This window comes from Crocodylus siamensis, chromosome 2 (assembly GCF_052110815.1).
Source record: "Crocodylus siamensis isolate JL-2025a chromosome 2, ASM5211081v1, whole genome shotgun sequence".
NCBI lineage: Eukaryota > Metazoa > Chordata > Crocodylia > Crocodylidae > Crocodylus > Crocodylus siamensis.
Genome location: NC_143396.1, coordinates 217,132,701 through 217,144,801, shown reverse-complemented (window position 1 = coordinate 217,144,801; position 12,101 = coordinate 217,132,701). Strand labels below are relative to the sequence as shown.

The window sequence follows — 12,101 nt, the reverse complement described above, 5'->3', positions numbered from 1 at the left end:
AGTCCAAACATATATGTGGGATCCTGGTCAACTTCTGAGCCAAAAGAAGAGTCTAAGGAAGAGACCTCCATGACCAGAGCAAATGTACTTGAAATCAGGGATGATTCTCTTAGCAGGGTCAGTATTTGTGGGTTTGATGGATCTGGTCCATAACCAAAGGTAGGGAGAGTAGAGGAGATTGTAGTACCAGCTGAACTACTAAGCTGCTCAGAATCACAAAGCAGACTGGCACCGCATGAACCACAAAACCTTTCAGACAAGACCAGACAGCAGGAACTGGTTGAGGCTCTTTGGATTTCATTCGAAGCATGCAAGTTGAGGTTCTTGGACTGGAGACAGGATGACAGCAATAGATTTGCTGCAAGTGGATGGTAGAAATGACATTGTAAAAGTGCCTCTGACATTTGTCTTTGTTTCTGGTTGGTCTCTATGGAACCTGGAGTTGGGGCTACAGCTTCAGTGCCAAAATGTCACCAAGCTTTGTTGGGTCTGTGAAATCTTGAACAAGGTGGTCATGGAGATGGTGAAAGAGGTCTCTTGTTGAACCCAGGGATACAGAGCTATCTCTATAACTTTCTCCAGATCTGTGTTCAGCAGAGGACTTTTCAGAGGAGGAAAATAATCACCTCAAAATAGGAGTGGTGTATTTAGAGGTTCTGCAGCCAAAAGTGTCTTGCATCAGAAAGCAAAACTATGAGCTTACCAAGGAAGTAGACCTGGAGTCTATAACCTCATGCTTATTTCTAGTCCAGGATGTGAAAGACTTACAGATGAAGCACTTCCAGTGGATATGGACTTTCTCTAAACAATAACAGTCATTCATAGTGAGAATAATTCTGTTGCAAAGTGGCCACAGTTTCAGTCCTAAAGATCTAAGAGAAGTCTACAAAAAGCCAGGATAACAGGAAGGACGGGAAAAAATATTGGAATTTTGGGGGGGAAATTACAAGTGGTTTGGTTGATGTGATGAAGAAAGAAAAGCCGTAAGATGAAAATGAGAAGAAATCTGAAGGCTCCCCAAAGATGACAACAAGACCAAAGGAAAAAGTGGAAGCAGCAAAAATTAGAAGACAAGTGAGTAACTCTCGTGGGTATAAAAATTTAAAGCAAAAATGAGGGCAGAAGGCCTCTCATAGGATTGTAGGGTAAATATGATCTAAACAGACTGAAGAAGCTCAGAAATTGGTAACCATGACTGAGAAACTGAGGAGTAGAAAGTAAGCACTGCCCTTTTCCCAACTGGTACAGACCATGGGGAGAGGCAACACAAAAGTCTCTGAGTTTGAGTGCTTGAGGTGTATACACACCCAAAATGTGAATAAGCATACAGACAAGCACTAAGAGGAGAAAATAATTATAATCCTAGCAGCCAAACCAAATTCCAAAAATGAGTGATTCTGTTCTGTTTAGCTAAAATCTCTTCTTTCATGTTACTCTGCATATAGTGCTCTTTACTTCCTGGATTAAACCAGTGTATGCTATTGCTGTACACTATCAGAACAGCCACCACAGCCTATTCCTGAGACAGCTGAAGTGAGTTTCTTTTTCAAGAATCAAAAAACTCATGGCAGAGGTGATATCTTTTATTAGACCAACTAGATATTTGCAAAACATATATATTATTTGTAAGCTTTTGGGCACAGGCACCCTTCATTAGGAGATTGCAAAGACTGTAAACGTTCTTCTGGGTAGAAATGAAAATGAATATTTCTACCCAGGAGAGCATTTACAATCTTTGCAATCTCCTATGCCTAATGAAGGGTGCCTTGTGACCGAAAGCTTGCAAATACAGGCAGTCCGCAACTTACAATGTTTCGAGTTACAATGTTTCACACTTACAACGTTTATAAATTGACACCATTTCAACTTTGACATCAGTTTTGACTTTACAACGTTTGATCTGATGCAACACCACACCAACGAACAAATGCACTGCATTGCCCATCTCCCTGGAGAACATCTGTCCAAACTTCCTTGGACACTTTTTTTCAGAAAGCAGACAAGACTCCAGAAAAACCTGCAGCCAAGACTCCTGAGAAGACCCCAGCCAAGAACCCTTCAAGAAGTCCAGCAAAGTCACCTCAAAGAAGTCCTTACAAATCAGTATGATTGCTATTTACAATACAAATATATTAATGTAGCTATGTTACTAATCTATAAGTGATTGAGTACAAAGTTCTGGGTTATTTTTGGTGAATACAGGTTATCAGGCCTTGGTTCAGGAACCAATCACCCATTTATAACGTTGTTTCCTATGGGAAAATCAGTTCCAAGTTGCAAAGTTTTGACTTAAGACTCAGTTTTCAGGAACCAATTGTGTCATAAGTCTGAGGACTGCTTGTAAAGAATTTTTCTTTCAAATATTTAGTTGGTCTAATAAAAGACATCACCTCTGCCAGGAGTTCTGATTCCTTTTGCTTCTAGACCAATAACGGCTACAACCTCAATACCTTTGTTTTTCGGAGCACTTTGAGGATAATTTCATCTGAAGATAGAAGTTGCTACTGAAATACTGTTAGCAACTGATTTATTAAATCCATGAGTTCATACTCTCTCTTTTGCCCCACCACCCTCCTCCAGTCTGGCCTCTCTCACCAGTGTTGCTATTAAAGAAAACAATAGGATCAGGAATCCATTCAGAAATAACAGATACTTCACACATCCCCAATTTGTAACATAACTTTTTAATCTGAATAAAAATGTTTGCATGGTTTCTGCCACAGGGTGGCAAGTATCTGCCAGACTATAACACGATATGTGAATCTTCTTGGCAAGCAAATGGTTGAACTACTTACTCCTGATTTGCTCCAAAAAACAAGCACATAACAGGCAATATATTTGCTTTGATTTTTTAAAATCATAATAGCCTGAATATATATTAATTTTGTTTGGATCTCAGTGGAATAATTTGCCTTAAAATGGGAATAACAAAGACTGATACATGGGTAAGAAGGGTTATGTAGCCCTAATTGCATAGTAATTTAGTTTCTCTCAGCGTCACTGAACTGGTGAAATTGTTGCATAACTTCTTAGAGAGATCCTCTTTCAGAAAAAACACAACACTGTAGTTATTCTTACACTACTTTAAAAAAGCAGCACACAGGGACTATTTTTCTGCTTGCTCCAATATTTTTACACCAGCAATAAATCACTATACTATAGCAGCTCCCTTTTAACAAGTAAAAAATGCCTGACACTTTGAGTGTTACTATAATTTTTTATGGCTGAAAGTGTACGGAGATCAAAGTTGGTTTTTTAGACCCTGCTCTATACATCCAGACAAGCCTGTGACCGAGGGGTTTTGCCACATGTTTAAAAACAAAGTCTCGAGGATGAGGGGAGAAGGGAAGAAAGTTTAAATGTCATGTTTCTAAATGTTTCTCATGACTAAAGCAGACATACTTTTAAAAGAAAACTTTCTAGGAACATTATAAGTTGCTACTGTTCCCATTGGATTACCTTGAGAATGAGTCAAGAGCTCAAGAGATACTTTCCTGGTAAAACACATAAACATATAAATAAATTATCAAGGCCTGGGGACAATTTAAACATCTGGTAGCCAGCTTAGGCCTGTCAAGAAAGTCAAAGACACTCAGGGCCAGAGAAGATCAATCTGCAGCCCCTGATTTCTGGGTCACAAAAAATAAATGTTATCACCCACATTCCCTGAGAGGGAGAACTGGATATATAAAGTAAGTTGCCATCATTGTGTATGATTCAGCATTTTTTTCTTACAGAATTAATAATCTTAAAATATACTCTACCATGCTAGCCTTGGGACTGTCTCAGCTGTCCCTGCTCAGTAAGGCGCTTCTCCATCTGTGTGGCTGCATATTCATTTCAAATGATTTTACAGTTTCAGAAGACTGCAAAAGCAATAGCTATACATGGCTTGATGTGCATGGCAGACTAAGACTGTATCCAAACAGCAAAATTCACAATACAGACCATGAAAGCTGTACTCAGGCAGTCCCACAATCCAAGCATCTAGACCAAAGCAGACAAATAAATTATGTCCAGTGACCAGACCTGGAGACAGGGCATTTGGAGTCCTGACTGCAGCTTAATTACACTGTACTGTCAACTCAGTCAAGTCATTTAAACTTCACTTTGCCTTAGCTGTCCCCATAAGCACTGTACTTTCCTCTTTTACATGGGTGGCATGTTTGAATCCTGTAACAAGTATAAAGTATTGGGTTTTTTAGATCTACAGTCCTTATTTTTGAGTCTCACAACCAGTTGCTGAAGAACAACCAAAACTCATCTGCTAGAAGCCAAGGCACATTTCAAATCACTTCAGGAACGATTTCATTTTTTACAAGTTCATTTTTGTTCAATCTGAGCCAGGCTTACAGTGACATGAGAATTAAATTGGCAACGGAGGCAGGATTTACACTGCATACTATCCACTGGCTCTCTTAGCATCATTTTTTTCTCAGAAATTTTCCACTGTCACTATCACCAGTTCAGCTGGTAGCTAAGAGCAGTAAAGTAGACAGGACTCAGATTGCTGACAGTGCTGTCACCACCTTGTTGTCCAAACCTTTTTATGCACTGTTGCATAGACAAGCTTTGAAAAGGTCAGGACAGCAACAGAGGTCCCTGTGATGGAGCTGACCTTGGCTCAGCCATGGTGACAAATATTGGAGAGAAAATGTTGCATAGAAAAGCTCATTTGACCCATGAGACTCCACTTTTCACTTATCTTCTCTTAATTTTCCTTTTATACTTCATGCACTAATCCATAACCATATACTGGCAAGGGAGATATATCCCTGCTGCAGACGCATGTAGCAGATTAAACCCGTCTCCACAACTTCAAAACTTTGAGTTTGCGTTTAAGACACACACGTCTAAAGTTATCCCAAGTAACTTCTTGAGTCCAAAAACCATTTGCTGGCTAAAAGTTTCTCTCATCTGTCTCTCTCCTCCAAATGTTTTACTCATACATATTCACATTAAAGGGACAGTAAAAAAATATTATGCATCTTGACAAAAATCCTTCCCTTTGTTAGCGACAGCATTTTAGATTATTAAGAATGAACAAATTCCAGGGTTTAATTTACCTTCTACCCTTTGGCCTGTTTGCATTTTACTATGTCCTTCAATTTGGGCAATAAAACTAGCTTCTCTGTTTCACTTTCTGGCTCTCACATATTAAGCCCGGTGTCATTTTGTTTGGGCTCCTGATGCTGCAAGTAAAAGTGTGAACCAACAAAAACAAAGTTTTTTGACATGGTTTTAAAGGAAAATCTCAAACACTAGTAATCTTTTATTTTTTATTTCTCAAAAACCTTTGGTTTACTTCACAATACAAAAGTATTACAGTAAATGTCAGATTCTATATACTGTGGCATATACTCAAATATAGGAAAAGGAGGACAAATTAAATCCAACTAAGCTCCCACTCCCTCCTTTAAAACTGAAATGTGAGGAAGCCAACTGTGCCATTTAAATAGACAGTTGTTTTGGCAGACATATCAGGTATGCCTATGAAAGCTTTTGCCACCTTGTAATGCTGCGACTAATTGATTTGGACTTTTTATTCTTTTTCTTATTTATACGTCCACTGCAGACACAACCACTGAGCTCTCGTCATCTCAGCCATGTGCCCTGTCCTTTTAAGAGTCCCCATCAATCCCCAGTTTCATTGTAAGCCACCTGGTGCTACAGCCCGTTTTCCTCAGGAGACCTTCCTACTTCTCAATACTTAACCTTTGGACCTTGCCTTGTCCATCATTTCATATAGAAAAGAGATATAAGGAAGGTATTCCATCCACAATGGGCCAACTGCTGGCCACTGACCCAAGAGACTAGTAAGAGAGACCTTTCATCAGTATCTGATATCTGTTAAAGCAGTCAAGTATTACGCTTACTGAGAATCATTATTTTATTTTCAGTTGTTTAGCCTACACAAGTATTTATTTTATTGGGAAGAGAATAAATTATAGCAGCCAGATCCACCAAATCAGAGCTGGACAGTAATGCAGAATGGAAACATCTGTGAATCTTATTTACTATGGAGCTCTCCCACAGACAGACCTGACAATTTAACTTTGGCAAAAACTGCATGACATGTCATGCCAATAGAAATTACTTAAACTGAGGAGACAGACCTTATTCCCACCCTCCAGGGGCTATTACTGTTCAAATTGCACAAAATCAGTGCTCATGGCTCTGATATGCTGATATGCCACTGACAACATATTTTCTGTTGGAAAAGAATTTCACAATAAATGAAAAGTCTAGTTCAAAAGTTATAAGCTTCATAAGCTTAAGAGTGTTGTGATTTTTGGACCACGTCTTTAGTGGGACTAAATCAGCACTGCTTAACCGAAGTCAATGGAACCTAGAATTTGTGTCAGGAGGTCATCTGGCCCCTTCCCCGACATTAAGATACAGATGTATGCTGCTAGTCTGATAGCATATTGGAGACAGAAAAGAACAAACATCTTACCTCATAACCAAACTGCAGTTCATCTGAGGTCAACATGATGATGTCATCATCAATGGCTAATACCGCCTCTGTTTCAATCTCATCATACGGGAAAAAGCGATTACTAAGCTTGTTTTCTGCAGTCCTAACCACCTTCAGGGGAACCCGAATCTTCGGCCACAGAGAATCTAGGGAGAAACATCAGCATACATATGTAACCATCCAAGTTTCTTTCTTGATAGGTTCCCTTTCTTTCTTGTGATTTTATTCTCCACTCCAAACTTCTTGTGCAAAAAGGTTTTGGTGTTCAATTTGCATCTATTCCCAACTAGGCAAAAAATGAAAAGCGGGAAAGAGAATCTGTTGTACTTCCACAGTACTAATCATCTTAGAGTGCTTTACAAACAGCTATACACGGGGCCTACTTTGCCCACTACCGAAAGGTAATCACAGCAGCATTATCAAACACTTAAGGACAGGAAGTGAAAAAGAATACTTTATCCAACAGGAACTCCACAGAGAAATGGGAAGCTGGGCCAAGGTAAACATTTACAGTGGATTTTGGCAAGGTCATAAAAAACCTGAAACAGTAAACTCTGAACAGAGGCTATATTTACTGCATCAATGAGAAACCTAGATACAGCTAAAGTAGTAATTGCCATTAATGGTTAAAGACTGGATTATCATGTGTCAGAATATCAAAGCAAGTAATTTATTGCAACTGAAAACATCTCAAAATATAGAAAAGATGGGAAAGGTTTTCCTATAAGCTTCTAGATATTCCCAGCACTACAAGTAAGGTGGAAAAAATGTACCATACTATGCAATATATCTTAGTTAGACATAATCGGTTAACTAGCAATAAAAAGTATATCCAAGTCACTGTAGCAAGTCATTTTACTATGAGAAACCTACAGCCTGGAGTTCTTCTTGTATGTATGTATGTATGTATGTATTACAGTAGACCTTAAGCTGAATATAAGCCAACAGTGCTCTTGCTGCAAAAAAAGCCAACAGCATATTGGGTTATATTGAAAGGATGCCACTTGTAAATGAAGGGAAGTGATTCTTCGACTCTATTTAGCACTGATGAGGACTCAATTGGAGAACTGTGGCCAGTTTTGGGCCCCACACTTCAAGAAGGATGTGGACAGTTTGAAAAGAGTCCAGCACAGAGCAACAAAAATGATTAAAAGCTTTGGAAAGGCTAAAAGAACTAGATTTACTTAGTCTGGAGAAGAGAAGGCTGAGGGGGGATTTGATAACAGTCTTCAAATACCTGATGGCAATTACAGGAAGGATAGAGATGGGCTTTCTTCTGTGGCAGTAGAGACAGAACTTGGAGTAATGGCCTCAGCCTACAGCAGGAGAAATTTAGGTTGGAGACTAGGAGGAATTTTCTCACCATGAGCATGGTAAAGCACTGGAACAGGCTACCTCTCCATCCTTGGAAGTTTTCAACACCAGGTTAAACAGACACTTGCCTGGGATGGTTTAGTCAGAGATGATCCCACCTTGAGCAGGGGGCTGGACTAGATGACTTCATGAAGGTCCTTCCAGCCCTACTTTCCTATGATCCTACAATCCTACATTTACAATGGTGCCTTAACTATATAAAAATAATTTTTGCAGTTAAATCATATTAACACACACATCCAACAGAAAGAATACTTTTTACACCATCAGACAGTTTAAGAAATAATGAGAACTTATGCTAACAAGTATAAAATAACAGAACTAAAGTTTAAAAACTTTCATTTACTAAACCTTCATGTGTAACCAAACAATTTTTCTAGTGTAAATGCATATCACCAGTGGCTATTCCAATTTTAAGCTGCTTACTGGAGTGAAATAATTTGACAGGTTTTTTTTCTTTTTTCTTCTTCTGCTTCTTTTAAATAGTAGCTATTCCTGCCTGCTACACAGTCTAGATAGCACTGTTTTTCTGATTCCTTTTACCTTCAAGGTTGGTCTTAAGGAGCATATGACACAGAAAAAAAACTACTGACCCCATGGACTAATTGGAGGAGGGTTAAGATGGGGTACAGAACACAAAAGAAGTATTTGTGGAATAACAGGCAAATAGATATTTACAACTGGTGTTATTATTGAAATGGAGATGGAGAGGGAGTGGCACAATATACAAAAGTGTACAAGTAGTAGGGCATCCTTTCATTGAATGATCTATTGACCAATTAAAAAAAAATGAAAGGTGACTTGATTAGAGCACATAAGCATCTTCCAGGGAAGAGAACACCAGAGACCAAAAGATTCTTTAACTATGAAAGAGAACAGCATAAGAACTAATTGCTGGAAAAATTCAAACTATAAATAAGGCATACATTCTTAATAGTGAGATTGATTAACCACTGGAATTAATTACTAAGGAAAGCAGTGGATTCTCCATCTCATTGGTGTCTTCAGATCCAGGCCAGCTGCCTCTCTCGAACGTATGCTATAGCCAAAAACAAGTTACTAGGCTCAATACAGGGATAACTGGGTATTTTTTAGGGACCTATGATACACAGAAGTTCAGAATAAATGATTTTATGGTCCTTTGTGTCCCTAAAATTCATCAATCTATGAAGGTGAAGATTTAATGAGTCCTAGAAAACAAGGACCAGAAGCTTGAATTTGATATAGCAGAAAATGGGCAGCCAACAGAGTCAAAGCATTGTGCAAGGCTGTCCAAAAAAGAGGACAGAAGATGATCTTAGCAGCTGTGTTTTGAGTGATGGATAATACGAATGTCAGGATGAGGAGGAAATTGTCAGCAGCCAAGGTGGGAAAATACTAAAAGTCTAGGCAACAGTTTCAGTGTCTGGACAGATATAAGGTTCAGGTTTAGAAACACTGTGGAGGAAGCAGCAGCAGAATCTGAATACAGTCTGGAGATGTGAGACAAAGATCGCAGAATCACAAGGCTGGAAAGGACCTCCTCGGTCATCTGGTCCAAACCCCTGCATGAACACAAGAATGTTACTCCTCAAGAGAGAAAGAGAAGTTTAAGATGATCTCTACTACCGTGGTGGGGAGAATGGTGGTACTGTTAACTGCAGTGATGATTGGAGCAGAGAGGGGAGTATAATTTATGCACTGTACAGACTTCCAATTCTACAGCAATATGGAATCAGCCTCCAGGCTTCCTTTACTGCTCTGCTTTCAGGCAAAAAGAGATCTGTCCTTTTTCAACTGCAGTCCATTAGCACTAAGTGAGTTCAGAATGCCTAATTAAAGAACAGAGGATGCGGTAACAACATTGGTGCTACAGGAGAGTGAGTAGTAATTTAATTCCAATACACACAAGTAGAGGTTGTTGTTTTGGGTGAATGGCCATGTTTTCAGTGCCAACTGGGCCTCTCAGATTTTGTAGTTCACACAATACAAGCATACCTTGGAGATATTGCGGGTTCGGTTCCAGACCACCGCAATAAAGCGAGTCACACAAATTTTTTGGTTTCCCAGTGCATATAAAAGTTATGTTTACACTATACTGTAGTCTATTAAGTGTGCAATAGATTTATGTCTAAAAAAAACCAATTATCTTAGCTAGATCTTCTGGATAACTTGCTGCAGCTTCTACATCAGCACTTGCTGCTTCACCTTGCACTTTTATGTTATGGAGACGGCTTCTTTCCTTAAACCTCATGAACCAATCTCTGCTAGCTTCAAACTTTTCTTCTGCAGCTTCCTCACCTCTCTCAGCCTTCATAGAATTGAAGAGAGTTAGGGTCTTGCTCTGGATTAGGCTTTGGCTTAAAGGAATGTTGTGGCTGGTTTGATCTTCTATCCAGACCACTAAAACTTTCTCCATATCAGCAATAAGGCTGTTTCGCTTTCTTATCATTCGTGTGTTCACTGGAGTAGCACTTTTAATTTCCTTCAAGACCTTTCCCTTTGCATTCACAACTTGGCTAACTGTTTGGCGCAAGAGGCCTAGCTTTCGGTCTGTCTCAGCTTTCAACATGCCTTCCTCACTAAGCTTAATCATTACTAGCTTTTGATTTGAAGTGAGAGACGTGTGACTCTTCCTTTCACTTGAACACTTAGAGGCCATTGTAGGGTTATTAACTGGCCTAATTTCAATATTGTTCTCTCTCAGGGAATAGGGAGGCCCGAGGAGAGGGAGAGAGACGGGGGAACAGCCGGTCGGTGGAGCAGTCAGAACACACACAACATTTATCGATTAAGTTCGCCGTCTTATATGGGCACGGTTTGTGGCGCCCCAAAACAATTACAATAGTAACATCAAAGATCACAGATCACCATAACAAATATAATAATAATGAAAAAGTTTGAAATATTGCGAGAATTACCAAAATGTGACACAGAGACACAAAGTGAGCAAATGCTGTTGGAAAAATGGCGTCAATGGAAAAATGGCGCCCATAGACTTGTTCGACACAGGGTTGCCACAAACCTTCAATTTGTGAAAAACGCAATATCTGCGAAGCGCAATAAAATGAGGCATGCCTGTACTTTAAACATACATGGAGCTTTGCACAGAGTTTTATAGGCACTGGTCTCCAAACATTACTTTGCTGGGAAAACAAAACCTTCTTTCCAAACCATACCAAGAGTCTTCAAGAGAAGATTTTTTTGGATCTATATTATAGAAGGAGGGATTGGCATAGGTGGATGGTCATCAAAAGAAAGGGGGAGAAATACAAAGTGGAATTTACTATAAAAATGATTATTCCATTTCCTACCCTGATATCATTCGTATGAGACAGGATGCTATGTAAAATTCATCTTTATTCCAGTGATCTTGTAAACATCACTTTACTTTGTTTGTCACACGACAAAGGGTTCGGTTCAATTATAGACCTCCTCCTTCCTTGTGCTCTAAGGCTGAGAAATCACATTTTACATCAGGGTTGTTCAAATGGTGTCCTATGGGAAGCATGCATCCCACAAGCAGTACATTTCAGCCCCCAAATCCTAGCCAAGTGCAACTTCCCATATCACTCTGGCTGCAACAGCAGTCAGTCTCAGGGCTCCTCCTCTGACTTTTGCTTTCTGCGCCCACCTTCCACGATCAATATGATGCATGGTTCAGCAGAGGTAGAGGGGTGAGGCAGAGAATTCATGCAGGATCCTTACAGCAGTGAGGCAGGATGCACCTGTATGAGGAGGTGCTGAAGTGGTAAGGGGAGCATCCATATGACATGCAGCCCATGGGCCCACGATCCCCCACTCTTCCAGCCTTCAGGGCATGCAACCAGCAACCACAGAAGTTGGACTGCCTTGTTTTACATGACTGGCAGTACATGATTCACAATATTTACTAGTGACTTAAGCTGCGGTGCCACAGGTTCTAAAGCAAGTCACAGCTGGTCATCAGCTAAAGGGAGACTGCAAGTGACGTGGAAATGAAAGCAGCCATGGGGCTCTTAAGTAGACTTAACGCTAGAGGGTAGGTGGAGAATTCATGCATTTTATCTTCTTACATTGCTAATTAATAATAGAAGTGTGGGTTCACGCTCACTCAGCATCTATAAAAAGCTAAATGAAAGCTACTAACTTAGATACTCAGGTCATCAAATAAAATAGTTTAGCACTTGAAAGCTGCAGACTCCTAAGAAGATACAGGAATTCTGTGCCATGCTGTCCTTCCCTTGCAGCAAGAAAATTATAGATTTCACTATCCATTCGTAAGAATAAC

General features: G+C 39.7%; 1 protein-coding gene across 1 annotated transcript in view; it reads right to left on the bottom strand.

Annotated features, from left to right (window-relative positions):
* The window catches only part of EXT2 (exostosin glycosyltransferase 2), a 112,157-nt gene that overhangs the window by 17,716 nt on the left and 82,340 nt on the right, over positions 1 to 12,101 (bottom strand). The window contains exon 10 of the mRNA XM_090032973.1: positions 6,458 to 6,624. Coding sequence (XP_089889099.1) covers positions 6,458 to 6,624 — 167 coding nt within the window. The remainder of the gene's footprint in view (positions 1 to 6,457; positions 6,625 to 12,101) is intronic.